The sequence below is a fragment of the Mesoplodon densirostris genome, chromosome 7 (genome assembly GCF_025265405.1).
Source record: "Mesoplodon densirostris isolate mMesDen1 chromosome 7, mMesDen1 primary haplotype, whole genome shotgun sequence".
Taxonomy (NCBI): Eukaryota; Metazoa; Chordata; class Mammalia; order Artiodactyla; family Ziphiidae; genus Mesoplodon; species Mesoplodon densirostris.
In genome coordinates this window covers 60,905,431-60,931,512 of record NC_082667.1, presented here as the reverse complement: position 1 = coordinate 60,931,512, position 26,082 = coordinate 60,905,431, and the positions used below count along the sequence as shown (strand labels likewise).

Below are 26,082 nucleotides of genomic sequence, written 5' to 3'. Positions count from 1 at the left end.
GCCCTGGTCCGGGAAGATCCCACATGCCGCGGAGCAACTAAGCCCGTGCGCCACAACTATTGAGCCTGCGCTCTAGAGCCCACGAGCCACAACTACTGAGCCTGCGTGCCACAACTACTGATGCCCATGCACCTAGAGCCTGTGCTCCGAAACAAGAGAAGCCACCGCAATGAGAAGCCTGCGCACCGCAACAAAGAGTAGCCCCCGCTCGCTGCAGCTAGAGAAAGCCCGTGCGCAGCAACGAAGACCCAATGCAGCCAAAAATAAATTAATTAAATAAATAAATTTATTTAAAAAAAATAAAATGTATGGCCCAGGATAAAAAATAAAAAAGAATACAGTTCCATTCACAATAGCTTGAAAAAGAATCAAATACACAGGAAAAAATTTAACAAACGAAGTAAAAGACTTGCACAGGGGACTTCCCTGGCAGTCCAGTGGTTAAGACTCTGTGCTTCCACTGCAAGGGGCGTGGGTTCAATCCCTGGCCAGGGAAATAAGATCCCACATGCCACATGGTGAGGCCAAATTAAAAAACAACAACAACAACAACAACAAAACTTGTACACTGAAAATTACAAAACATTGTTGAAAGAAATGCAAAACCTAAATAAATGGAAAGAAATTCCATGTTCATCAATGAGAAGACTTAATATTGTTATGAGGACAATACTCCCCAAATTGATCTACAGATTGAACTCAATTCTTTTCAAAATTTCAGCTGGCTATTTTGGAGTAACTGACAACCTGATCCTAAAATCCATATGGACATGAAAGAGGCCTACAATAGCCAAAACAATCTTGAAAAAGAACAAAATTAGAGAACTCACGCTTCCTGATTTTAAAACTTACTACAAAACTATAAGACAGTACAGTAGCAGGATGGAGCTGAGAGTCCAGATTTTTGACAACAGTGCTAAGACAGTGCAAGAGGGGAAAGAATAATCTTTTTAAAATATGGTGCACGGACACAACTGAATATTCACATGCAAAAAAATTAAGTTGGACTCTATTTTACACCACACACAAAAACTAACTCAAAATGGATCAAAGTCCTAACCATAAGAGCTAAAACTATACAACTGTAAGAAAACGTAGGGGAAGAGCTTCATAATATTACATTAGGCAGTGATTTCTTGGATATGATAGCAAAAGCACAGGTAACAAAAGAAAAAAAAAGACAAATTGGGCTACATCAAAATTTAAAACCTCTGTGCCCCAAAAGACAATAGAATGGAAGGCAACATACAGAATGGGAGAAAATATTTGCAAATCATGTATCTGATAAGGGGTTAATCCAGAATATATAAAGAACTCCTATAATTTAACAATAACAAAATAACCTGATTAAAAAATGGGCAAATAACATGAATAAACATTTCTCCAAAGAAGATATACAAATTACCAACAAGCATATGAAAAAAGGCTCAACATTACTAATCATTAGAGAAATGCAAATCAAAACCACAGTGACATACCACCTCATACCCACTAGGATGGCTACTATTAAAGAAACAAACAAACCAACAGAAAATAATAAGTGTGGCCAGGATGTGGAGAAATTGAATTGAATTGAATCCTTGTGCACTGCTGGTGGAAATGTAAAATTGTGCAACCATTTTGGAAAACAGTATGACAGTTCCTCAAAAATTAAAAATAGAATTACTGTATGATCCAGCGATTCCACTTCTGGTTATATATCCAAAAGAATTGAAAGCAGGGTCCCAAAGAGATAGTTGTATACCTGTGTTCATAGTAGCATTCTTCACAATAGTGAGAAGGTGGAAGCAGCTCAAGTGTCCATGGATGGATGAATGGATAAAATGTGGTATATACATACAATGGAATATTATTCAGCTATAAAAAGGAATGAAATTCTGACACATGGATGAACCTTGAGCACATTATGCTAAGTGAAATAAGTCAGTCACAAAAGGACAAATAATGTATGGCCCCAATTATATGAGATATCTAGAGGAGTCAAATTCTTAGAGACAGAAGGTTGAATGGTGGTTACTGAGGACTGGGGAGAGGAGGAAATGGGGAGCTGCTGACTAATGGAAATAGAGTTTCAGTTTTACAGGATGAAAATGTCCTAGAGATTTGTTGCACAACAATATGAATATACTTAACACTACTGAATTGTATACTTAAAATGGTTAAGGCAGTAAATTTTATATAGTCTGTATTTTACCACAATTTTTTAAAAGGCTAAAATATTGTTTAATTATAGTTACAAAAATAGTAGATGGTGAGGTATCCTCATTTATCAGATTTGAGGCAATTTTTCTCTGTGACCCTGGACTTCTGTACCTCATCTTCTACCTGTGTCCATCTGGCTGCTCATAAATTAATCTGATAGCTGCCATTTAAGCCTACTCAAGCAACCTAAATGTCCATTAATAGATGAATGGAAAAAGAAGATGTGTTCATAGTAGCATTCTTCATAGTAGTCAAAAGGTGGAAGCAGGGCTTTCCTGGTGGCGCAGTGGTTGAGAGTCCGCCTGCCAATGCAGGGGACACGGGTTCGTGTCCCGGTCCGGGAGGATCCCACATGCCGCGGAGCGGCTGGGCCCGTGAGCCATGGCCGCTGAGCCAGTGCGTCCAGAGCCTGTGCTCCGCAACGGGAGAGGCCACAGCAGTGAGAGGCCTGCGTACCACAAAAAAAAAAAAAAAAAAAAAAGAGGTGGAAGCAGCTCAGATGTCCATGGATGGATGAATGGATAAAATGTGGTATATACACACAATGGAATATTACTCAGCCATAAAAACAAATGAAATATTGCCATTTGCAGCATATGAATGGATGTACAGGTTATGATACTAAGTGAAATAAGTCAGGCAGAAAAAGACAAATATTATATGATATCACTTATATGTGGAATCTCAAAAAATAATACATTGCTATGTGGTGTGGCCCCCCCAAAAAATAATAATACAAATCAACTTATTTACAAAATAGAAACAGAGTCACAGACATAGAAAACAAACTTATGGTTACCAAATGGGAAAGGGGAGGGAGAAGGATAAACTAGGAGTATGGGATTAACAGATACACACCACTATATATAAAATAGATGAACAACAAGGATTTACTGTATAGCATAGGGAATTATATTCAATATCTTGTAATAACCTATAAGGGAAAAGAATCTGAAGCTGTACACCTGAAGCTAACACAATATTATAAATCAAATATAGTTAAATAAAAAAAATTTTTTAAGCCTACTCAGTATATGTCAGGCTTTTCTACATATAATTCTCAACAATCTTCTTGTGAGCAAACTGAAGCTGAGAAAGATTCAGTGATATTTCCCACAGTTGTGGGAGGGATGGAGCTATCACTGGGTCCCATGACCTGGCCCCAAAGCCTGGGTTCTTTCTCACTAGGTCCCATTCCCCTCAAGTTAGCTTTATCCTAACAACCACTTGGGGTCAAAAATTCAGATCCCCCTTGGAGATGAGCAATCATCTAGATTTTGATGCATGTTGAATGTGTGCACCCTGGAATGAATAAATTAACAAATAAAGAGATGAATGAAAACAGGAATGGATCATTTGACAGACTAAAGCAATCTTGAAGAGGGCGTGATCCTAAGAGAAGGAAGAGCAGGAGGAGAGCTGAAAGAGGAAATTGTATCTATGCTTCCCAGAGCTCCTAGTCAGTCTATCCGGCGCTGAGGACAGAGAACACAGAAGGCAGTGCCGCGGCTTGGAGCTGCTGCCAACCTGAAGACAGGCCAATCCAGAGTTGTGTGTGCGCCCAGCAGCAAAGGAGGCTCAGGCAAGTTGCCCTAAGGAGGGGATGGTGACAGGACACTGGGGAGACTTGGTAGGTTGGCGCATAGGGGCGGGGCATATCTCTCTCTCTTTTTTTTTTTTTTTGATTTTTTTTAAATTAGTTTCTGCTTTATAACAAAGTGAATCAGTCATACATATACATCTGTTCCCATATCCCTTCCCGCTTGCATCTCCCTCCCTTCCACTCTCCCTATCCCACCCCTCCAGGCGGTCACAAAGCACCGAGCTGATCTCCCTGTGCTCTGCAGCTGCTTCCCACTAGCTATCTACCTTACGTTTGGTAGTGTATATATATCCATGCCTCTCTTTCGCTTTGTCACAGCTTACCCTTCCCCCTCCCCATATCCTCAAGTCCATTCTCAAGTAGGTCTGTGTCTTTATTCCCGTTTTACCCCTAGGTTCTTCATGACTTTTTTTTTAAATTCCATATATATGTGTTAGCATACGGTATTTGTCTTTCTCTTTCTGACTTACTTCACTCTGTATGACAGACTCTAGGTCTATCCACCTCATTACAAATAGCTCAGTTTCGTTTCTTTTTATGGCTGAGTAATATTCCACTGTATATATGTGCCACATCTTCTTTATCCATTCATCTGATGATGGACACTTAACACCAGTCAGAATGGCCATCATCAAGAAATCTAGAAACAATAAATGCTGGAGAGGGTGTGGAGAAAAGGGAACACTCTTGCACTGCTGGTGGGAATGTGAATTGGTACATATCTCTCTTTAGAAAGATCACTCTGGCTCCTTTGGGGAAGGTGACTTGAAGGGGAAGAAACTGGAGGAGGGAAGACCTTACCCCAAACACAGAGCCAAGGGAAGTGAATTCCAGAAACGTTTTCTGAGAGACCTTGCCAGGGCTTGGTGATCAACTGCATGGGGGATGGGGAGGGAGAGGAAAGTCTCTATTATCAACTCTTAGGTCCCTCAGTGACAGAGCCTAAAGGAACAGATCTGTCATGGGCTGAGTGAGAGGTGAGAGGCAGTCATGGACAGAGTAGTGGGCCGTCACTTTTGCTGGGGGTCTCCCATGACTCTAAGTGCTTGTCTGGTTAGCAGCTCCAATGCGACAGACTTTTATGTTGTCCCTCAGGTACTAGGGTCCTGCATTTGTGTTTTGAGGGATAAGGTAGGGATCTGGTGCATCTGTCCAGAAAGAGCTGAGAAGGCCAGAGTCACGATGTGGGGTGTGGACAGGAGGAAATGGCTTTCAGAGAATAGGGAAGGAAAAAGTCTGAGAAAGCAAAGCTGTTTAAAAACAACCACCCCAGGGGCTTCCCTCGTGGTGCAGTGGTTAAGAATCTGCCTGCCAAGGCAGGGGACACGGGTTCGAGCTGGTCCAGGAAGATCCCACATGCTGCGGAGCAACTAAGCCCGTGCACCACAACTACTGAGCCCGCGTGCCACAACTACTGAAGCCTACGCACCTAGAGCCTGTGCTCCACAACGAGAAGCCACCGCAATGAAAAGCCTGCACACTGCAATGCAGAGTAGCCCCCACTAGACACGACTAAAGAAAGCCCTCGTGCAGCAACGAAGATCTAATGCAGCCAAAAAAAAAAAAAAAAAAAAAAAGTAGAGTCCCAGTAGCAACCTAAATGTCCATTAACAAACTGAGTGGATAAAGAAGATGTGGTACATATATACAATGGAATATTACTCAGCCATAAAAAAGAATGAAATGATGCCATTTGCAACAACATGGATGGACCTAGAGATTATCATACTAAGTGAAATGAACCAGAGAGAGAAAGACAAGTATCATATGATACTGCTTATATGTGGAATCTTTAAAAAAACAAAACAAAAAAACCCCCACCCTTGTCATTTCTGTATCACTTAACCAAACACCATCCTGCGTGTTACCTCATTTGATCCTTGTGCTGATTCGGAGAACTCAGCAGAGCTGGGTTGCTGCCACCCCAGGGCTAACAGGGTTTCTAACCCGTCATGGGAACCCAGGTGCTCCAGGGTGTAAAGGCAGAGCACTTGCTGGACACAGGATGAAGGCACTGTGTGTCCCTGGCCCCTTTCAGGGGAGCAGGGCATGGACCTGAATTAGTTACTTTTCTTAGATCAAGTCCAGAGAGAAGGTGAGAGCACAAGGCATCTCCTCCACCTTGGGAAGATTCCCCTAGGGCTCACCCTCTAATCCCAGATCCCCTTCTGAGCCCTTCGAACCTGAGGTGAGGGAGCCGCCCCTTTTGCCCATCTTCTCTACTTCAGTCTCAAGGAGCCTCAGGACCCCAACACTGAAGGAACAGGATCTGACCCCATCCTTCAGTGTGGAGCTGGGGAGACTGAGGCAGGAGGTGAAGGTGGCACCCTGCATGGGACTCTCTCCCCTCAGGCTTTGGTCTCCCTAACCACAGCTGCCTCTGCAGGAAAAGAAAGACATGCCCTGGAAATTGACACCCCTTCTGCTGTTTCTGGCCTGGATGGCCTACCAGTGCAGTGCCCAGGCCAGGACAGACCTGCTCAATGTCTGCATGGTTGCCAAGCACCACAAGATAAAGCCAGGCCCTGAGGACAAGCTACATGACCAGGTGAGGATGGAGTGTGGCTCTGGGTGGGGAGGCGGCTTGTTCAGACAAGGGAGAGGAAGTCAGGGTGGTGAGGGAGGGGTCGCGGGGTCAGCCCCTTCACCACACACACACATCATGAATTATCACTGTGGGAGAGGGTGAAGGTAGGATGCGGGGGAGTGGCTGGCGTGATTCTAGGGGTGGCCTGCTCAGGATAGGATACCGTGTCGGCAATAAGGAGGAATGATCATTTACTGAGCACCTACCAGGTGTCATGTGTTTTCTGTGTGTGATTTCATATTCCCAGGGGTCCTGTGATGTGGGTAGATGATATTCTCCTCCACATGACACAATTTAGGAAACTGAGGCCCAGAGAAGCACACAGACACACAGAGCAATGGGACAGGACTTGCCCTTGTGGTGGGGTAGGGGTAGGACTGAGGTGGGCAACTCCAGGGGTTTAAAGGGTGAGAGACTTCAGCGTGTATTACTGCAGAGCGTATCCCCTTTTCTCCTTTGCTCAAAATGCCACCTTCCAGTGAGGCTGTTCACAATCACCCCATTTAAAATTTCAACAGTCATCCCATACTCCATATTTCCATTCCCTGCTGTAATTTCCTCCATATAACTGATCAGATCTTGATATATATTTTTTTCTCTTTTAGTTCTTACTGTCTCCCCTCACCAGAACACACATTTCTGTTTTGTTCTCTTCTGTATTCCCAGCATCTAGAACAGTAACTGGCATAAAACAAGTACTCAGTAATTATTTTTTAGTGAAAAAATAAAATACTTTGTATAAAGTATCAAGCGCTGTATAAATGATAACTATTGTCTCCCCAAGACAGGGTTTCTCCCAGGCTCTCACCACCCCTGCCTCCCCATCACACTGTTGTAACTGAGTCTCTCCCAAGACCAGAGTTTCTGGAGGCCAAGGACAGAGAGGTCCTAACAGTGAGCGTTCCTAGGAAAACCTACCTGGGGCAGGAGAGCAAGAGCCAATGGGAAGAGACTGGAGGTGGCAGAGCTTGTGGTCGGGGAGGCAGTTAGTCTCATGTCTTCCCCCCACCGCAGTGCATCCCCTGGAAGAAGAATGCCTGCTGCTCTGCCAAAGTCAGCCAGGAGCTGCACAGGGACACCTCCTCCCTGTATAACTTTAACTGGGATCACTGTGGCAAGATGGAGCCCGCCTGCAAGCGCCACTTCATTCAGGACAACTGTTTATACGAGTGCTCACCTAACCTGGGGCCCTGGATCCAGGAGGTATTGGTGTCTCCCTCACCCCACCCCGGCAGGCTGTCGCCCAACTCAGTCAAGGCTGTTCCTACCAACATCTCAGGCTGACTGGAGCCCTCTCTCCCCCTGCTCCCCCCAGGTGAACCAGAGCTGGCGCAAAGAACGGTTCCTGAACGTGCCCCTGTGCAAAGAGGACTGTCAGAGCTGGTGGGAAGACTGCCGCACCTCCTACACCTGCAAGAGCAACTGGCACAAGGGCTGGAACTGGACCTCAGGTGAGGGCCTGAGGGTGGAGAGATGGAGGTGGAGAATGGAGAAAGGGGGTTTGAAGATTTGGGGTTGGGCAAGGATTTCTAAGGGGGGCCAGAAATGAGCTTTGGGCCCAGGGGCTGAATGTCCGTGCCTACCCTCTCCCACCCTGCAGGATCTAACAAGTGTCCAACTGGGACCACCTGTGGCACATTTGAGTTCTACTTCCCCACGCCGGCAGCCCTGTGTGAGGGCCTCTGGAGTCACTCCTACAAGCTCAGCAACTACAGCCGGGGCAGTGGCCGCTGCATCCAGATGTGGTTCGACCCCGCCCAGGGCAACCCCAACGAGGAGGTGGCGAGGTTCTATGCCTTGGCCATGACTGCTGGGGCCATGCCCCAGGGGATTAGACCTCTCCTGCTCTGCCTGGCCCTGATTTTGCCACTCTGGCTCCATGACTGAGTCCAGCCATCCCCAGACAGTCCCCAGGTTTGATGACCAGGCTGGGCTCAGCTCAGCTCCCACAAATGAGGAAGCCGTAAGCATGCCTCCATCCATTACCCATCCCTCTGTCATCTAGTTCCTGCTCCAGGGTGGGGCCTATGGTTTCTCTGACAGCCAGTTCTAAAAAACAGACCAACACATCCGTGTCTGATGAATTATTTCAGTTGTGAATTTGTGGGTGGTAGAGGGCAGATTCCATAGTTTTTGGATTCCTTCAGATTAGAGAAATGAGACATGGGTTTGGATCCCAGCTCTGCTACTATGTGAAAGTGAAGCAGTTGCTTGACTGCTCTAAACCATACCTCCTCAATAAAATGAAGATAATAACCCTTCCTTCTCTCATGGTTGTTAAATGTTGCCTAAAAACCTAGTGCCTGCACATTAATAGTCCTCAGGGATCCTGTTGCCCTTGTAGCCCCAAATGAGAGCGCCAAGTCCAGAACTTCATTTATACTGGGCCCCAAATACCCTTCCTTTCCCCCAGGCCTTGTCTGCCTGGCTCTGTGCTCAGCTCTGCTGCTCTGGGAAAGCTGGGGATGGGAGCCAGGGAAGGCTTTGGATTCCCGGGGCAGGGGGTGCAGCGGGTCTGGTGTGAAAATAAATTCACCCCATGTGGATTGAAGGGGCAGAGTTGGGGCTTGGGAGCCTCAGAAGAGGAAGAGAGCAGATTGGGGAGGACATCTGTGAGGTTCCTGGGGAGGAAATACTCCGGAGCCTTGCACTGGTTCAGCCCTGCTGTGTCCTGGAAGCGTGGCTGGAAAAGCTGCGGAAACCCTTAGGGGCTTCCCAGGGGGCAGGAACTTCTCCGGCACCTTTGTCCCCTCCAGGGTTGGTAGATATGCCTCTCCTAGAGGATTGCTCTGTCGTTGCACAGCCCCCAGGAACTGGGCCTGAGTTTATACCTCAGGGTCTCCCCCTTCCCCATTCCCCCTGGGGAAGCCTTTGTCTCCACATCCCAACCGCAGTTTTCCTCAGAGAGGTGCAGGTACCTGTGTGAGAACGCCAGGCAGGAGGTGTCATCAAGCTAGGACAAGAACCCAGGAGTGAAGACTCGTAGTCCGGGTCTCTCCCGCCGCCTCATACCAAGAGGTGACTGATAGGGGAAGTTGGCCACAGATTGGAGGACGAGTTACTGGGTTGCTGGAGGGGTCTTGAGACGCTGTTTACCGTGTGGGTGAGTCTCAGTCATTACATTTATCTAGTCTGGAAGGCCACACGGACCCCGCTCCACGTCCCAGGCTTTGCTCCAGCTGGGTGAAGTCAATGCATATTTGAAACAGAGAAAGGAGCTCGTTGGAACTGACCCAGACACAAGTTCAATTTAGCAAAGTTAAAGTTCTCTCGCAGGTTAAAGGGGATCCTCCGACAGCGGCCTAAGAGTTGGCAGCAGTGGGAGCCAGGCTGGAGGTCTGCGCCTTTAAGGATCCAGGGGGCGGAGGGGCGGGGCAGGAAGCGGACTCCCAGGAGACGCCGCCACGGGCTAGGTCTTTTTGTGGGGAGGGGCGGTCCAGACCTTCCTAAGGACCCCGCCCCCTTTCCGGGAGGCCCAGGGGGCCCTACCGGCCCTTGTGGGAGGGGAAGGGGACGGGGGTTGTCAGAGCGAGCCTGGTCTAGGGCGCTCCTGGCTCCGCATCCCGCTTACAGAGGCTCGAGTTTGTTGACTTGGAGGGAGTAGCTGGGATGGGGGCGGGTGCTAATAATACCCGTTCGTTCCATTGCCGCGCTTTACAGTTTACACAGCTGTCACCTTCGTTACTCCTTAATTAATAATAAAAATAGCCGCTGTTCGGGAGCGCCCACAGAATGCCAGGCCCCGTGCGGAGAGCTTTACAAGAACAGTCCTATTGAGTCTGCCCTCATAAAGTTATCCCCATTTTACAGAGCATGAGGCGAGGCTCTGAGAGGCGCCGTGACTTGCGCGAGGTCAATCGGCCGGTTAGCGGCTCCGGATTCAAGGCACTGGGCCGGGCGAGGCGGGGCGCGGGTTCTACCCCCGGCTCGGCGGAGAGCCGCGGGGGCGGGGCGGCGGGCGGGGCGGAAGGCGAGGGGGGGGTGCGGCGGCAGAGGATGGCCATCTTAAGTGGCCGCTGAGAGTCCAGGGCTGCTTCCCCGGGGAAGGGGGCATCGGAGCAGCCCAGGAGGTGGGGGTCTGAGTACGGCGGCCGGGGCTCTGGGGAGAGGTCGGGAGCCCGGGGGTTTGAGGGAACTTTCTTCTAGATGGGCAAGGAAAGGCCTGATCTGGGACTGCTGAACCCCTCAAGGCCGGGGCCTGCGGGTATGGGGGATGGTGCCAGGGAACTTGGCCGAGAGGGGGGAAGGGCTCTGCCTGGGCTGAGAGGGGCTGCCAGGGACGGTGCGTGGGGATTCGAGGACATTGGACCTCCTCTGGGGGTTTGTGGGGGATTCCCCCACGCGGGATTGGGACCCAGTGGAGTTTGGGGGTTCAGGTTTAAGTGGGGGCTGGATTTCACGGGAGTTGGGGGTGATGGGGAGAGGGACGGCAGGAGGTTGGTTCATCATGGGATTCTTCGGGGATTTTGGTAACTCGATCCTACGAGTCTGTAGGGGGGCCGAATGGAGAGGATTTGGGGGTGGAATCAGATGTTTATGGGAGTTGGGGGTCATATAATTGTGAGTATTGAAAGGAGGGGGAGGGGGTCGGGAATCCCAAAGTGTCGGGGCGCAGGATGGGTTGACTTGGGCTTGGAGGCGGGCGTTAGGAGCTGGATCTTCTCCGGGTAGTGATGGCTGGGCAGGATCATTGTGGGGTTTGGGAGGCCGGCTTCCCCTGGGGTTTGGGGGGTCCCGGCTCCTGCGGGAATGCAGAGGGCAACTTCCCCGCGGGGAAGAGCGTGAGGGCAGGGGCGGGACGGGCCTTGGGCCGAGCGGTGGGGGTGGGGGCCGGCCGCCCGGCACTGCGCTCCGCTCCTGCCCCTCCCCCGCCGCCTCTGAACAAACTTTTCTTTCTCTTCAAGTTGAGGCCGGCGCTGCTGGCGGCGGCGGCTGCGCGGCAAACCGGGCGGCAAGCGCGGCGGAGCACGGAGCCCCGATCCCCGGCTCGGTCCCGCCAGCGGATCATCAGGCCCGGTCCCCAGCCCCGGGCCCCGGGCCCGGTCCCAGCGTCAGCGCCGAGCGTCCCAGGGCGGATGGCGCGGGGCGGTGGGCGCGGGCAGCGCTGAACCCTGCGCTGGCCATGGCCTCGGCGTGCGGGGCGCCGGGCCCAGGGGGCGCCGGGTCTGGCGCCGCTCTGGGCAGCCCGGCCCCCGCCTGGTACCACCGCGACCTGAGCCGCGCCGCCGCCGAGGAGCTGCTGGCCCGGGCAGGCCGCGATGGCAGCTTCCTGGTCCGAGACAGCGAGAGCGTGGCGGGAGCCTTCGCGCTCTGCGTCCTGTGAGTGGGGCCGAGGCTCCTGGCGGGCGGGGGCACGGCCCGGGCTTCGTTGAGTGCTGTGGGGAGGGCCCGGGACAGTGGGACGCCTGCGCCCGCCACAGTGGGGGCCTTGGCTTTCTGCTGGGCCTGAGGAAGGATGCCGGGAGCACTTCCTTCCTGCTGTGTGTCTGGGGGCACTTGCTGCGGCACTGAGGGCAGAGTGTGCGGGGTCCTGCGGCCCAGGGTCGCTGTAATTGGGGAAAGTGTAGGGAGTCTCTGGCAGACCCCCTCAGGCATCCTCCAGATAGGGGTGAGGATGTGCATCCCACGGTTGTGTGCACTTATGTTTATGTAGGGATTGGGTGTCTGAGTGGGAGTTGGGGCCAGAGGAACTAATGGGGTGTGTGGGGATGCCCAGCAGCTTCCTTAGGGGGCTTTTCTGTGCCCTGGGACTGAGGCTGGGACCTGCCTGGATATGTATGACTGGGACTGGGGACAGGGTGGTGTTGAGAAGAAGGGGAGTGAGGCTGTATGGCTCCATGTCATTATTTCATGAATCAGTGAGTGAGTGTGTGTGCCCTGGCTCTGGGATCCTGCTGCCCTAGCCCTGAACTATGGGTGCTGAGCGTGGGGCTAGACTTGGCAGCTCTCTTGAGTGGGCCTGGTTTTGTGCTTGTACCCATCTGCCATGCATGGCAGTGGTGTCTGGTGAGTTTGCACTTTCAGTTTTGGAGTCTTCTTCCTGAGCTGCCCCCCGAGCCCCAGGATCTGACATTGGGTGGGCTCCTGTAGGCCTCTGGAGTGGAGGTGGTGAGTGGGAAGTGGTGGGGCTGCTTTGTTTAGACCTAGTTATGTTCCTCCTCAGGCCCGTGAGCCCTCCCAAGTCCCTATCCCTGGGTCTCTTTCCCCTCTATTCTCCTCTCATCTTGAGGGGTACACTGGCCTAGGCCAGTGGTTCTCAATTGGGGTTGATTTTACCCCTCAGGGGACATTTGGCAATGTCTGTAGACATTTTTGGTTGTCGCAACTGGGATCGTACTACTGGCTCCTAGTGGGTAGAAGCCAGGGTTGCTGCTAAACATCCGACAATGCACAGTACTGTCCCTCACAACAAAGAATTATGTAGTCCAAAATGTCAGTGGTGCTGAGGGTTGAACAACCCTGGCCTAGGCAGTGGACCTGAAGAGGAAGGGGTCCCTTAAGTTTCAGCTTATGTCCCATATCTGAGGCCCAATAGGGGACTGAAGAGGGACAGCCTAGGCAGATGAATAACCTAGAGTCCTGCATGCCAACCCTCTCTGAGGCGTACCCCCTAATTAGGGAGGGGAGGGAGGCAGGTGCTAGATCAGCTGTTGAGTGGGAGGGGGACAGCTGGGCCTGTGTCTGGATGGGAACATTATTGTCCCAGGAGGGGAAAGTCCTGGCTCCATTGCCAGGGGAGGGGATGGGTCGGGTGAGGGGCTGTCTGTGCGTGAGGGCTTCAGCTTTACCAGATGACTCTGGTTACTCCCTGCATCTCAGGAACCTGGGGGTGGGTGGTCAGAAACATACTTGCTTACCTGTATATGCCACCCACGCATACAGGGGAAACATTCAGGACCCAGCCCTGCCCCAGCAGGCACAGTCAATCCAGCCAGCAGACCAGGATACAGGTCCTGGCCTCTGTCCTGACTTTAAATGCCAACTCTGCCTTTTACTTACCTTTTACTTGCTCTATGACCTTAGGCAAATCACTTTTCTTCTTTGTGCCTCAGTTTCCTCTTCTGGAGAAGAAGGATAATAATAATATCTGCCTTAAAATGTGAGGATTAAATGAGATCACGTCTGTAGGACGTTGAGTACCTGACTTGTCACAGAGACAGGACTCAGTTAATGGGATGCTATTACTCTTACAGACCCACAGTCCAAAAACCAACACACCCAGTCACACACAGATAGCCACACAGCTTGTGCCCAGTGGTCAGGAGAGCCCCTGAACGGGGCTTACCTGAGGGGAGAGGCTGGCCCTGTGGCCAGGGTGTAGAGTCTCCTCAAATAGGCATTTGGTCCTCTCTAGTAATACCCACCTCCTGCCCAACACACACGGCCCAGGTGACCCCTTTTGCAAGCCTGCCCTGAGGTGCGGCTGCAGAGGGATCCTCCACCCCCACTGAGTGCAGCCTGTACCATCCAGGCCAGGCTCAGCTGTCACCTGCTCAGCTGTTGCTGCCATCTGTCAGCACCCCTCTTGCCCCTCCTTAGCTTGGAGCTCCTAGAGGCCCACCTCTCCCATAGAGGGCCCCCATGGGTCATCCCAATTTCCTGGTGTCTGGGGAAGGGGGGAGAAAGCCCTAGAATGATATCCTCACACCCTCCAGCAAAACTGCTCCAGACACACCTGACTCCAGCAGAGCCAGACACCAGTGTAAACACAGGCAGCAGGCACACGTGTGATAGCACGTCACCCATGCACACAGACGGGTTACCCAGGCCTCTGAGGACTCTTACTCTGGCGGGGGGCCCAGACTGGTACCATAGCCCAGAGGGTCTGTTTAGACAGCTGTGGAGGCCACAAAAGAGCTGCCTGGTGCTTCCGGGGCCCTGCAGTGGGTGTGGAGTGTATGTAGGCCTGGGGTTGGAGGGTGGGTCTGGGCATTCCTGCTCTGCTTGGCACTAGCAGGATAGAGGGGACTGGCCCCATCATTAACCCTGTGCAGCCCAGGCAAACAGCTTTAAGGAAACCTAGACGAGGGGCCTGGGGGCTGAGCCCGTTGGTAGGAGGAAGGGGGGTCTTGGGACTTAGACCCCAGCCTGGGGGTGACAGATTCTGATCCCCTGCTTTGCTGTCAGGTATCAGAAGCACGTGCACACATATCGAATTCTCCCTGATGGAGAAGATTTCCTGGCCGTGCAGGTAGGAGCTTAGACCCTGACCCCTGACCTTGATTCCAGCCTAAGGTTTGGAACCAGCTGACTGACGCTTCTCCCACTCTTGCTGGCCTGCAGACCTCACAGGGTGTGCCTGTGCGCCGCTTCCAGACCCTGGGGGAGCTCATCGGCCTGTACGCCCAGCCCAACCAGGGCCTGGTGTGTGCCCTGCTTCTGCCTGTGGAGCGGGAGCGAGAGCCAGACCTGCCGGATGACCGGGATGCCTCAGGTGCTGCCCGCGGTGTACGAATGCCTTCCCTGCCCCCATCCCAGGTCGTTACCTGCGACCTCCCACCCCATCTTCTCAGCCTGACTCCGCTGAAGCCCGCTGCCACTCCCCGTGGTGCCTGGGCCCTTTACCCCTTTCCACGCAAGTCTCTGACAGCCATCATGTCCCCCGTAATTCACTGAGGGCAGGGGGCTCACACCGCTGCCCACTGGCCCCTGTCCACAGATGGGGAGGATGAGAAGCCCCCACTGCCCCCGCGCTCTGGCTCTACCAGCATTTCTGCCCCCCTCGGGCCCAGCAGCCCCCTGCCAGCCCCTGAGACCCCCACGACTCCGGCTGCTGAGAGGTGAGACCCCAACCCCCTCCTGAGCAGGAAGTCCCTTTCTTCTCTGAGAACTGTGTCCTCACCGCAGGTGGGAAGACCTTTAAGCCCCCAGCCCTCCCCAGGGACCCCCACCCCATCTCAGCCCCAGAGGCGGACACCCTGGCCTGTCGTACTGTGACTGCCACCTGTACCGGCTCCTCTAGGAATGGGGTGGGGGTGCTGGGACAGGGTCAGCGGGGCCTCCACTGACTTCTTAACCCCTCCTGAAGTGCTCCCAATGGGCTGAGCACTGTCTCGCACGAGTACCTGAAGGGTAGCTACGGGCTGGATCTGGAGGCTGTGCGGGGTGGAGCCAGCAACCTGCCGCACCTCACCCGCACCCTCGCCACCTCATGCCGGAGGCTGCACAGGTACCTGGGACATCCAGCGCCGCGCGCTGCACCCTTACCTCTCACCTGTCCTCTCCCGCTGCCTTGCTACACAAACGCCCTGACCTTTGACCTCTGGCCCTGAACCAGGAACCAGCTATTGCCTCCTGACTTTTCCTCGCCTGAACCCTTGTATCCTCTCGGTGGTGGCTGAAGCTACACACTCAGCCCCTCTTCCCTGTACTTGGGTCGGGGTGGGGAGTTCTGACCTGATGTTTCTTATAGTGAGGTGGACAAGGTCCTGTCGGGCCTGGAGATCCTGTCCAAGGTGTTTGACCAGCAGAGCTCGCCCATGGTGACCCGCCTTTTGCAGCAGCAGGTGGGATTGTGGAGAGACCTCTGGGGAGCGGGTTCGTGTTCTGGCGCTGGGTGGGGTGCCTCCTGCTTGGTGGCCTCATGGACGAGCCTCATTCCTTCTCCCCGCAGAACCCACCACAGACTGGGGAGCAGGAACTAGAGAGCCTGGTGCTAAAGCTGTCAGTGCTAAAGGACTTCCTGTCAGGCATCCAGAAGAAGGTGCCCCGACCCCTGATCCACTCACCAGTCCCTAGCCACTTGCGTTGCTCTAACTGATCTGAACCCTGAATCTGTAGTTTAGCACTGAGCCCCACATCAGCCGTGTCCCTCCCCGCTCCAGCCCTCGGCAAGGCTCCTGACCTTCCCCTGTCCTTGCCCTCTCCAGGCCCTGAAGGCCCTACAGGACATGAGTTCCACAGCACCCCCGACCCCGCTGCAGCCATCCACACGTAAGGCCAAGACCATCCCCGTGCAGGCCTTTGAGGTACATGGTGGGGGGCGGGGGGGAACCTCACAGGGCAAAGAGCGGGTGGAGGTGAAGGGGGTGCTGCCTGCCCCCAGGTCTTTTCAGCAGCCCCTCCACCTCCTGGCCTGTAGGTGAAGCTGGATGTGACCCTGGGTGACCTGACCAAGATTGGGAAGTCACAGAAGTTCACGCTGAGTGTGGACGTGGAGGGTGGGCGGCTGGTGCTGCTGCGGAGACAGCGGGACTCACAGGAGGACTGGACGACCTTCACGCATGACCGCAGTGAGCCAGGGCCCAGCCTGGGGTGGGGGGCGGGGTGGGCCCCTGGGCCTCAGGGCACAGGCTGGTGTGACCCATCCTCCATCCCCTAGTCCGCCAGCTCATTAAGTCCCAGCGGGTCCAGAACAAGTTGGGCGTCGTGTTTGAGAAAGAGAAGGACCGGACACAGCGCAAGGACTTCATCTTTGTCAGCGCCCGGGTGAGCAGCGGGTGGGCCAGGCCACTGGGGGCTGCAGGAGTCCCTGCTGGATGGGAAGAGAGGGAACACATGATGTAGGCACGCCATCCCTCGTGGTGGGGACAGTTCTGACGGAGCAGAGAGTGTGTGTGCTGAGAGTGGGCGGCCCGAGGGTGGATTCAAATATTCATTCAGTGAACGTTTACTGAGCACCTGTTGTATGCTTGAGGAGTGGGTGTATGGTGGTGAGCCAGAGAGGCATGTCCGTCTCCTCCTGGACCTACCACCTAGCAGGGTGTCCCCGTGGAAGGGGGTTTCCTGGCCACCCACCTGCCCCTGACTGGCTGCTGTCCCCCCAGAAGCGGGAGGCCTTCTGCCAGCTGCTGCAGCTCATGAAGAATAAGCACTCCAAGCAGGACGAGCCTGACATGATCTCCGTCTTCATAGGCACCTGGAACATGGGTCAGGCCCGTGCAGGGGCTGGGGTGGGAGAGAGGAAGGGCCCCATGCAGGGGCCTGACCGCCCGCATCCACTCCCCCTCCAGGAAGTGTGCCGCCTCCAAAAAATGTGACATCTTGGTTCACATCGAAGGGTCTGGGGAAGACCCTGGATGAGGTCACGGTGACCATACCCCATGACATCTATGTTTTTGGGACCCAGGAGAACTCGGTGGGCGACCGCGAGTGGCTGGACCTGCTCCGCGGTAGCCTCAAGGAGCTCACAGATCTGGATTACCGCCCGGTGAGGGTCATCCTCTTGTCCAGCCCGCCTCCTCACACACCGCCCCCAACTATCCTGCTTGACCTCACGCACGACCCTGGAGAGCTCTCCCTCTGGTCCCTGGGCATATCCTTTAGGAAGTCTAACTGGAGTCCTTTATGCTATGGGAAGGGCTCTTTCTCTCTGGTCCCTCAGGAAAAGGGTGGCAGCCCTTCCTATTTTGTGACATCCAGAACAGTCTGTAGTATGGGCTGGGCGGGGTGGGGGAGATGTGGACAGTGGCCCAGATCGGGGCAGGGGTGACCCCGCACCCCCTCCCCAGATTGCCATGCAGTCACTGTGGAACATTAAGGTGGCTGTGCTGGTCAAGCCAGAGCATGAGAACCGCATCAGCCATGTCAGTACATCCAGCGTGAAGACTGGTATTGCCAATACCCTGGGTGAGTAGGGAGGGTGGGGTCCCTCTGTCCACGCTTCTTGCTTCCTCTCCAGCCCAGGGTCCAGAGTCTCCCCCTTTTGGGTAGTCTCAGCTTTCCCATCTATAGAACTCTTTGAACTTTGCAAAGCATGTTCGTATTCTAAATCTCTTCCAGCCCCACCAGGAAGGCAGGGCCAGGATAATTACCTCCATTTCTTAGATGATAAAACTCAGGCCCAGAGTGGTCAAGTGAGCTGTCCAAGGTCACACAGCTAGTACGTGGTAGAGCCCGGCACCTGGCATAGTGCACAGGTCTCCCTGTTTGCAGTCCAGTGGTCCCTCAGGATAGATTCTGCTCAGAATCTGCAGGTTCTTGCAGCTTCACCATTGGGGTCCCCTGTGATCTCCAGGGGCTCTCTGTTCACACATGCCGACAGACCCAGGCCATCCAGATGGGGCTGCATGTGCCCCGTGTGGACCCCCAGGAGGGCATGGGTGTGTGTGCAGGGGCCTGCCTGTCTCATGGTATGTGGGGAAGTCGGGAGGATCTTCCCACTGCTGCTTAGACAGGCAGAGGGGAGAGTTGGGAGCCCACCGGGGGTGACTCAGGCCTTCTTCTATTGCCCTGACAGGAAACAAGGGGGCCGTGGGTGTCTCCTTCATGTTCAATGGCACCTCGTTTGGCTTTGTGAATTGCCACCTCACCTCGGGAAATGAGAAGACTGCCCGGTGAGGGGGCACCTTCTCAACTGTCTCTTTAGCCTCATCCTCTATTCGCCAAAGAGCTATTCCCTCTCCCATATCCTAGTCTATAGTAAATCCTACATCCCTGTCCCCCAAGGCCCCCTTCTTCCTTACCTCAACTCAGGACCCCTCTGTCTCTCCCTGACTTTGACCTTGTCCCCAGTTCCTTCCTTTGTCCCCAGGGACCCTGATCCCTGGCCCATCCCTGACCCCAGCCAGAGATGTCTTACCTTCACACCTGTCCCTGACACCTGACCCTGGAGGCCTCCCCCCACCCCCACTGTAGACGGAACCAGAACTACCTGGACATCCTGCGGCTGCTCTCGCTGGGTGACCGGCAGCTCAGTGCCTTTGACATCTCCCTGCGTTTCACTCACCTCTTCTGGTTCGGGGACCTCAACTACCGCCTTGACATGGATATACAGGTGTGAGCAGGGCCCGGCAGGTGGCTGGTAGGGAGGCTGGGCTGGGGGCCAGGGGGGCTCTCACCTCTGGCTTTGGCTCGAGGGGGAATGTCTCCAGCCTTTGTGTCCCCACCCCAGGAGATCCTGAACTACATCAGCAGGAAGGAGTTTGAGCCCCTGCTCAGGGTGGACCAGCTCAACCTGGAGCGGGAAAAGCACAAGGTTTTCCTTCGATTCAGTGAGTATGGGCCCGGCGGGGGTCCCTGAGGGCCAGGATCCTTGTGGTGTCCCTGGGTCTTTCAGGCCCTGACTCCTCCATCCCCCGCCTTCCCTAGGTGAGGAGGAGATCTCCTTCCCACCCACCTACCGCTATGAGCGGGGTTCCCGGGACACATACGCCTGGCACAAGCAGAAGCCAACTGGGGTGAGTGAAGAGAAGGAGCTGGGCCTGGGGAGACCCCCCAGGGCTGCGGTGAATCAAGAGTGTGTGTGGGGTCAAGGGTCCAGGCCTCCACGCTTAGCGCTCCGGCTTCTGTGGCCCCTTGGGGCCTCAGGGGTGATGCTGCATGTTGTGAGGATCCGAGGAAGGAGGTGGGCGCTAGGGCCACTGTGGTGGGGCCCCAGCTGACCTCTGACCACGCTGCCATCCCCTGCCCCAGGTCCGGACCAACGTGCCTTCATGGTGTGACCGGATTCTCTGGAAGTCCTATCCCGAGACCCACATCATCTGCAATTCCTATGGTCAGAGCCTCCCAGACAGGGTGATGGGTGATCCTGGGTGGTCACTGACCCAACTCTGCCTCAGCTTTGGGAAGTGCCAGCAGAGAATAAGGAGCCTTCCCCTGAGCCCTCATTCCTACTCCCCTCCCCAGGTTGTACAGATGACATCGTCACCAGCGACCACTCCCCCGTGTTTGGGACATTTGAGGTTGGAGTTACCTCTCAGTTCATCTCCAAGAAAGGTGGCTATTCTGGATGTGCTTGTGGGTGTGGCATCCATCTGGGTGGCTGCAGGTGCTGGCCTGGGGATGTGCATAGGTTTGAATACATCTAAATGTGTGTGTGTGTGTGTGTGTGTGTGTGTGTGTGTTTGGGTGTTTACATGTACGTGTAGGAATGTTTCTGAATATGTGATGTGTCTGTGTTGCCTGGGTCATCACAGGAGGTACATGCCCAAGAGCATGTGAACGTAAACATGTACGTGTGTGTATCTGCCTGGGGCCACTTGAGTACCCGGGTGTGCCTGGTGGTGTGGTGGGTTGTTGGCAGGCATATCCTGCAGGCATTCTGGTCCCTGGCCCTCTCTCAGATGGTCTCTCATCTTGGGTTGTCTGTTTGTCCCAGTCCCAGGTCTGGGCTTTGGGGTCTCGCTACGGGTTGCTTGGGATGGAGGAGGTCCCTCCTGGCCTTCCCTCCTGCTCTGCCAGGGCTGCTGATTCCCTGTCCCAGCACTCAGTCTCTCTGTCCCGTTCCTTCTGCCACCCTCTCAGCCCTCCTGTCTATATTCCTCCCTTTGCCCCTCAGGGCTCTCAAAGACCTCAGACCAGGCCTACATCGAGTTTGAGAGCATCGAGGCCATTGTGAAGACAGCCAGCCGCACCAAGTTCTTCATTGAGTTCTACTCCACCTGCCTGGAGGGTCAGAGGCAGGGCCCAGGGCTGGGTGTGGGCCAGAGGGGATGGGAGGCCCGAGGTGCCCAGAGTGGTCAGCCCTCTAGTTAGAGAGAAGGGAAGCTGAGAGGTGGCGCTCAGTTGGGTGTCCCCCACCCCCACCCAGAGTACAAGAAGAGCTTCGAAAATGATGCCCAGAGCAGTGACAACATCAACTTCCTCAAGGTGCAGTGGTCCTCACGCCAGCTGCCCACGGTGAGGCTTGTGGGTGAGGCCACAGAGAGGGAGGTGCAGCAGAGCGCCACCTGGAGCCTGCCTGGGAGGGCGGGCAGAGCTGGCAGCATGGGCTTGTGTGTGGGGTGGGCGTGAGTGAGGATGAGGGCACGTGCTTTGTTTGGGGGAGTGGGGGGAGCCAAGTTGCAGCTGGTTCATTCATTCGTTCAATGAATAGCTCTTGAGCCTTTGCTAAACATCAGGTCCTGTGTTGGTCATTGCAGAAAATTAATTACAGGGCTGTTAAGTGCTCTGAGAGGCCCATGCAGGACTGTGTCTTCTACCTTATGGATTAGGATCTTTCCTAAGAGTGGACGGGAGTGAGCACGGACGAGCTTGAGGGTGGGGTGAGTGGCGGTGTGGCAGGAGGGGGCGGGTGGGCCTTTGTTCCTCACTGGGCCTCTCTGTGCCCCAGCTCAAGCCCATTCTGGCTGACATCGAGTACCTGCAGGACCAGCACCTCCTGCTCACAGTCAAGTCCATGGACGGCTACGAATCCTATGGTGAGGGTCGAGGGGGGCCAAGGGGCACAGAAAGCCGGGTAGGGCCCTAGAAAGGCTTGGCAGTCTGCTGGTCTGCTCCATCTGCCCTTCAGGGGAGTGCGTGGTGGCGCTCAAGTCCATGATTGGCAGCACGGCCCAGCAGTTCCTGACCTTCCTGTCCCACCGCGGCGAGGAGACAGGCAACATCCGTGGCTCCATGAAGGTGCGGGTGCCCACAGAGCGCCTGGGCACCCGTGAGCGACTCTATGGTGGGGGCCCCATTGGGAGGGGTGTGGGGCATAAGACGGGGTGGTGTGGGCGGGTCTAGGAGGGGAGGACCAGGGCTGCAGGGAGGGCATGTTGGAATCCCTGGAACATTTGGCAGTTCTGCAGCCAGGTCTGGGGGTGGGCCTTCCCTAAGGAGTAGCTGGGAAGGGGCTAGCAGCCCATTGGGGTGTCTGTGGGATGCAGGACCCCAAGTCTCCTCTGAGTCTCCTTTCCCTTCCTCCCCCAGAGTGGATCAGCATTGATAAAGATGAGGCAGGAGCAAAGAGCAAAGCCCCCTCTGTGTCCCGAGGCAGCCAGGAGCCCAGGTGAGCTGGGGCTGTGTGGTATGCTACATGAGGGGTGCCTGGGGGCTCTTGGTCAGCCCCTACTTCACCTCTCCTCCCCTGTGCATCCCTGGCAGGTCAGGGAGCCGCAAGCCAGCCTCCACAGAGGCCTCCTGTCCGCTCTCCAAGTTATTTGAAGAACCAGAGAAACCACCACCAACTGGGAGGCCCCCAGCCCCACCTCGAGCTGCTCCCCGGGAGGAGCCCTTGACCCCCAGGTGAGAGAAGGAAACTGTCACCCCCGACTTTATCCATCGCTGTGCGTGGCTCTCAGGGCCAGCTTGGGGATCATCTGCTGCTTGGCTGCTCTGCTGCCGCGTGGCCGGAGGTGCCAGGGCCCTACGCTCGTGGCCACTGGCCAGCCAGGCCTCCTGAAGGTGTGGCTCTCTGGTCAAAGGGAGCACAGTCAGCCTTTCCTCTCAATTCTGCCTTAAAAAATAGAATTAGAAGTTGTTTCTGCAACAGCTCCCTCCGTGTAAACACTTAACTTGAGCCTTCTGTTTGGGGATAGGCCTTCGTCTCAGCACGGATTTCCCTAGGGGCTTTCTATGGACCACTGTCCTACAAGATGCCCCCGCTGGTAACTGGTTTGTTGTCAAATGAGTTTGGGAAATGGTTGTTGCTAGATTCTTTTCTTAGGTATTCCCAGTGCACAATCGTATCAGCAAAAGCTCTGAGCATGTGGACAGGAAGGAAATCCTTTTTCAACTCTGTTGAATATAGTTTCCCAAACTTAATGGGCCAGGAAACTTTTCCATGCAATAACTATTAATATCCTGGGGAACTACAGTTGACCCTTGAACATGGCAGGGGTTAGGGGTGTATAACTTATAGTCATCCCTCTGTATCCCCAGTTCTTCCGTATCCGCAGTTCCACATCCACGGGTTCAACCATTGTGGATTGTAGATCATGTAGTGCTGCAGTACTGAAAAAAATCTGCGTATAAGTGGACCCGTGCAGTTCAAGCCCGTGTTGTTCAATGGTCAACTGTAGTATTCTGTGGGTCATACTTTGGAAAAGTGAGGCTTGCTTTTTAATTATATCCAATTGTTACTTGAACGTAAATAAAAACTGCTGGTGTGTTTTCAATCATCTTCAGCTGTTATCAGTCACCTTGGTTTTATCTCCAGGCTTGAGTAAAACTAACCTGAATCCCTGAGTAAGATTCCCCAGTCGATTGGCCTCAGATGGCTTTCCGAATCTGGCTGGTCATTCTCATTGAAGGCTTTTATTGTCCTGCCTTCTGGCCTCTGTTTTCACCCATTTACGCTCAGCTTTCACCGTTACAAAATCAAAAAAGATTGCAGAATCTTAGCGAGTAAGGCAAGGAAGTTTAGGGGTTATCCATTCAACTCCCCTGTCTCCCCAGTTTTAGAGATGAGGACCCCAAGGGACAGAGAGGGAAAGTGATGTGCTCAAGGTCACGTGCAAGTCTAGGACCAGGGGCTTACGTCTCCTGACTCGCAGTCCAGTTCTCCTTCCACTGCACCCACCGCCTTCCCTTTGGGTTGCTGGGTCCTGATTTAGTTACTCTGCTCCCAAACCCAGGTTGAAGCCAGAGGGCGCTCCAGAGCTGGAAGGGGTGGTGGCTCCCTCACCCAAGAACAGCTTCAATAACCCTGCCTACTACGTCCTTGAAGGGGTCCCACACCAGCTGCTGCCCCCGGAGCCACCCTCGCCTGCCAGGGCCCCTGTCCCACCTGCCACCAAGAACAAAGTGGCCATCACAGTGCCTGCTCCGCAGCTTGGGCGCCACCGGCCTCCCCGTGTGGGAGAGGGAAGCTCATCAGATGAAGAGTCTGGGGGCACACTGCCCCCTCCAGACTTTCCACCCCCACCTCTGCCAGATTCGGCCATCTTCCTGCCCCCCAGCCTGGATCCTTTGCCAGGGCCAGTGATCCGGGGCCGCAGTGCGGGTGAGGCCCGTGGTCCACCACCTCCCAAGGCCCATCCAAGACCCCCACTGCCCCCAGGCCCCTCACCCACCAGCACTTTCCTGGGGGAGGCAGCCAGTGGGGATGATCGCTCCTGCTCAGTGCTACAGATGGCCAAGACACTGAGTGAGGTGGACTACGCTCCTGCTGGCCCTGGCCGCTCCGTGCTCCTGCCAGGCCCCCTCGAGCTGCAGCCACCCCGGGGACTGCCCTCGGACTATGGCCGGCCTCTCAGCTTCCCTCCACCTCGCATCCGAGAGAGCATCCAGGAGGACCTGGCAGAAGAGGTATGTGGACTAGGGGTGGCTGGCGGTGTGTGCTTGCCCATGGATCGTGGTATACTTTTACTTCACTCAGCACTCAGTGGTGTTGCCTCTGCCCTGAGCTGGGCACTGGGGAGGAGTTGGAGGTCATATGAACCAGACCCGCTCCTGGCCTCTCTCCCCACCCCAGAGCACGCGGTAGAATGTGGCTGTGTATAGGTCCTTCAGCGTGTGAGGCACCCTCGGTGCTCTCTCTGACGTGCCCTATTCCCTCAGGCTCCGTGCCCGCAGGTCGGGCGGTCTGGTGGGCTGGGCGAGGCAGGCATGGGAGCCTGGCTGCGGGCCATCGGCTTGGAGCGCTATGAGGAGGGCCTGGTGCACAATGGCTGGGACGACCTGGAGTTTCTCAGGTGGGGGCGGGGCTGGAGGTGGACGGGGTGGGGGTGGGGCTGGCCTCGGGGGCGGAGCTACGGGCTCTCTGGACCACCTCGCCCTTCTCCCAGCGTATTTTACCCCTACAGCGACATCACCGAAGAAGATCTGGAGGAAGCTGGGGTGCAGGACCCGGCTCACAAGCGCCTCCTTCTGGACACCCTGCAGCTCAGCAAGTGATCGCGGTGGCACTGCGAAGCTAAGAACTGAGCGCCTCAACCTGCCCTTGAAGGCCCAGCCAGAGCTCCGGAGTTGAAAAGTTACGAGCAGGCGGGGCAGTAGTTCTCTGCCTATTTATTGGGGATCTGCGTTCCCTACTGCCCAATCATTTGGAATGCCCTAGTTAGGACATCCTGCCCCTCACCTTTTAGAGTTGGGGCCCGGGAGGTCAGTTGCCGTGGTTACCGAGGATCTTGGTTATTCTGGTGCTGTCCTCCCTTTCTGGACCCCTCCTCCAGCCCCCGGGAGGCCATGGGGTCCATATGGGTACGTCGTGGGCCCCCACTTTCACCGTTGTTCCTGCTGCCCTCCGCCTGGCCTGAACCACGGGTGGAGGGGCTCGGCTAAGACCTCTCCCAACCCCCATTCTGGGGGGTGTCCGTCCGGAAATGAAGGAATAGCCCGAGAACTGGGCTGGGGTTTATTTAAGCTTTTCTGTATGGGCTTAGGGAGGGCGGGCACTTTAATGTTATGGGGGCCGGTTTAAGTGGGAGGGAATAATTTCGGCCATAAAGCGCCAGTTTGCTTAGTTTTGTCTCCTGGTCTGTACCGCCCTGCCCTGGGGCTGTGTGGCAGCTCGGGGTTCCTCGCTGGTCACAAGAGGAACCGGTCTCTTGCAGGTAGCCTGTCCCCATCGTGGGTACTCAGAAGGGTTGCCGGTGTGCTGTCTTCAATAAATTAAGTTTTATTTGGATTGAGCAAAACTCACCTCAATAAATTACAAGTTTTTCAAAGGAAAAGAGCAACAACAGCAACGACAAAAAAACAGGAACGAGGAAGCCCCTCTGTCCCGTTGACCTGGCAGCTCCTCCACTCATCTAACGGGCCTGCCCTCTGTGCCAGACCGGCTGGGGATGGGAGGGGACGCATGAGGGAGAAATTGGTGGTGGGACCCTTCAGGCCACTCGTTATCCCAATGACGACCAGCCTTTGCACGGGTGGGGTCAGTGTGGGTGGGCCCAAGGGCTGGAGCAGCAGACTGCTCTCCAAGCTGAGTGACCCAGCCAGCTGCAGGGGCAGGCGAGGAAGCCGGGCTGTCCCCGTTTGAGGAGTCACCTCTGGGCACTGTGTTAGGGGCAGGCGTTGTTTGGTTCCGGTTCTGAGGAAAACCAGGCTAGAAGGGGTTCTGGGCTCTCCTGGAGGGCACCCCAGTGAAAAGTATCCCCCTCCA

General features: G+C 54.7%; 2 protein-coding genes and 1 long non-coding RNA gene across 4 annotated transcripts in view; 2 read left to right on the top strand and 1 right to left on the bottom strand.

Moving 5' to 3' along the window:
• LOC132494329 (uncharacterized) overlaps window positions 1-9,561 on the bottom strand; it is a 72,496-nt gene extending 62,935 nt beyond the window's left edge. Inside the window, exon 1 of the long non-coding RNA XR_009533044.1 lies at window positions 9,311-9,561. This is a non-coding gene — a long non-coding RNA (uncharacterized LOC132494329). The remainder of the gene's footprint in view (window positions 1-9,310) is intronic.
• FOLR2 (folate receptor beta) lies at window positions 6,204-8,279 on the top strand. The gene is made up of 4 exons (XM_060104211.1): window positions 6,204-6,353; window positions 7,407-7,595; window positions 7,708-7,843; window positions 7,993-8,279. The coding sequence occupies exons 1-4, from the start codon at window positions 6,204-6,206 to the stop codon at window positions 8,277-8,279; spliced, it is 762 nt and encodes a 253-aa protein (XP_059960194.1).
• Window positions 9,562-10,375: 814 nt separating the features above from the next.
• INPPL1 (inositol polyphosphate phosphatase like 1) lies at window positions 10,376-25,615 on the top strand. Of its 2 annotated transcripts, XM_060102739.1 has the most exons (29): window positions 10,376-10,462; window positions 11,297-11,711; window positions 14,520-14,583; window positions 14,676-14,826; window positions 15,052-15,172; window positions 15,421-15,561; window positions 15,805-15,898; window positions 16,006-16,095; window positions 16,262-16,360; window positions 16,474-16,624; window positions 16,714-16,820; window positions 17,159-17,261; window positions 17,345-17,541; window positions 17,843-17,960; window positions 18,571-18,667; window positions 18,969-19,107; window positions 19,225-19,324; window positions 19,422-19,510; window positions 19,746-19,827; window positions 19,959-20,048; window positions 20,611-20,724; window positions 20,863-20,951; window positions 21,385-21,472; window positions 21,565-21,720; window positions 21,966-22,044; window positions 22,140-22,280; window positions 23,612-24,284; window positions 24,537-24,670; window positions 24,782-25,615. In XM_060102739.1, the coding sequence occupies exons 2-29, from the start codon at window positions 11,515-11,517 to the stop codon at window positions 24,870-24,872; spliced, it is 3,795 nt and encodes a 1,264-aa protein (XP_059958722.1). In that variant the 5' UTR covers window positions 10,376-10,462; window positions 11,297-11,514; the 3' UTR covers window positions 24,873-25,615. The 2 variants fall into 2 exon arrangements, with proteins under 2 accessions (XP_059958722.1, XP_059958723.1); XM_060102740.1 differs by lacking the exon at window positions 15,421-15,561.
• Window positions 25,616-26,082: the final 467 nt, after the last annotated feature.

What these genes read in the sequence shown, in the direction of transcription:
- FOLR2 (XM_060104211.1), top strand. Translation starts at nt 6,204, where the DNA reads ATGCCCTGGAAATTGACACCCCTTCTGCTGTTTCTGGCCTGGATGGCC. An exon ending in AGGACAAGCTACATGACCAG is followed by an intron (nt 6,354 to 7,406) that starts GTGAGGATGGAG and finishes CCCCCACCGCAG; the next exon opens with TGCATCCCCTGGAAGAAGAA. An exon ending in GGGCTGGAACTGGACCTCAG is followed by an intron (nt 7,844 to 7,992) that starts GTGAGGGCCTGA and finishes CCCACCCTGCAG; the next exon opens with GATCTAACAAGTGTCCAACT.
- INPPL1 (XM_060102739.1), top strand. Translation starts at nt 11,515, where the DNA reads ATGGCCTCGGCGTGCGGGGCGCCGGGCCCAGGGGGCGCCGGGTCTGGC. An exon ending in TGTCAGGCATCCAGAAGAAG is followed by an intron (nt 16,096 to 16,261) that starts GTGCCCCGACCC and finishes TGCCCTCTCCAG; the next exon opens with GCCCTGAAGGCCCTACAGGA. An exon ending in CAGATCTGGATTACCGCCCG is followed by an intron (nt 17,542 to 17,842) that starts GTGAGGGTCATC and finishes CCCCCTCCCCAG; the next exon opens with ATTGCCATGCAGTCACTGTG.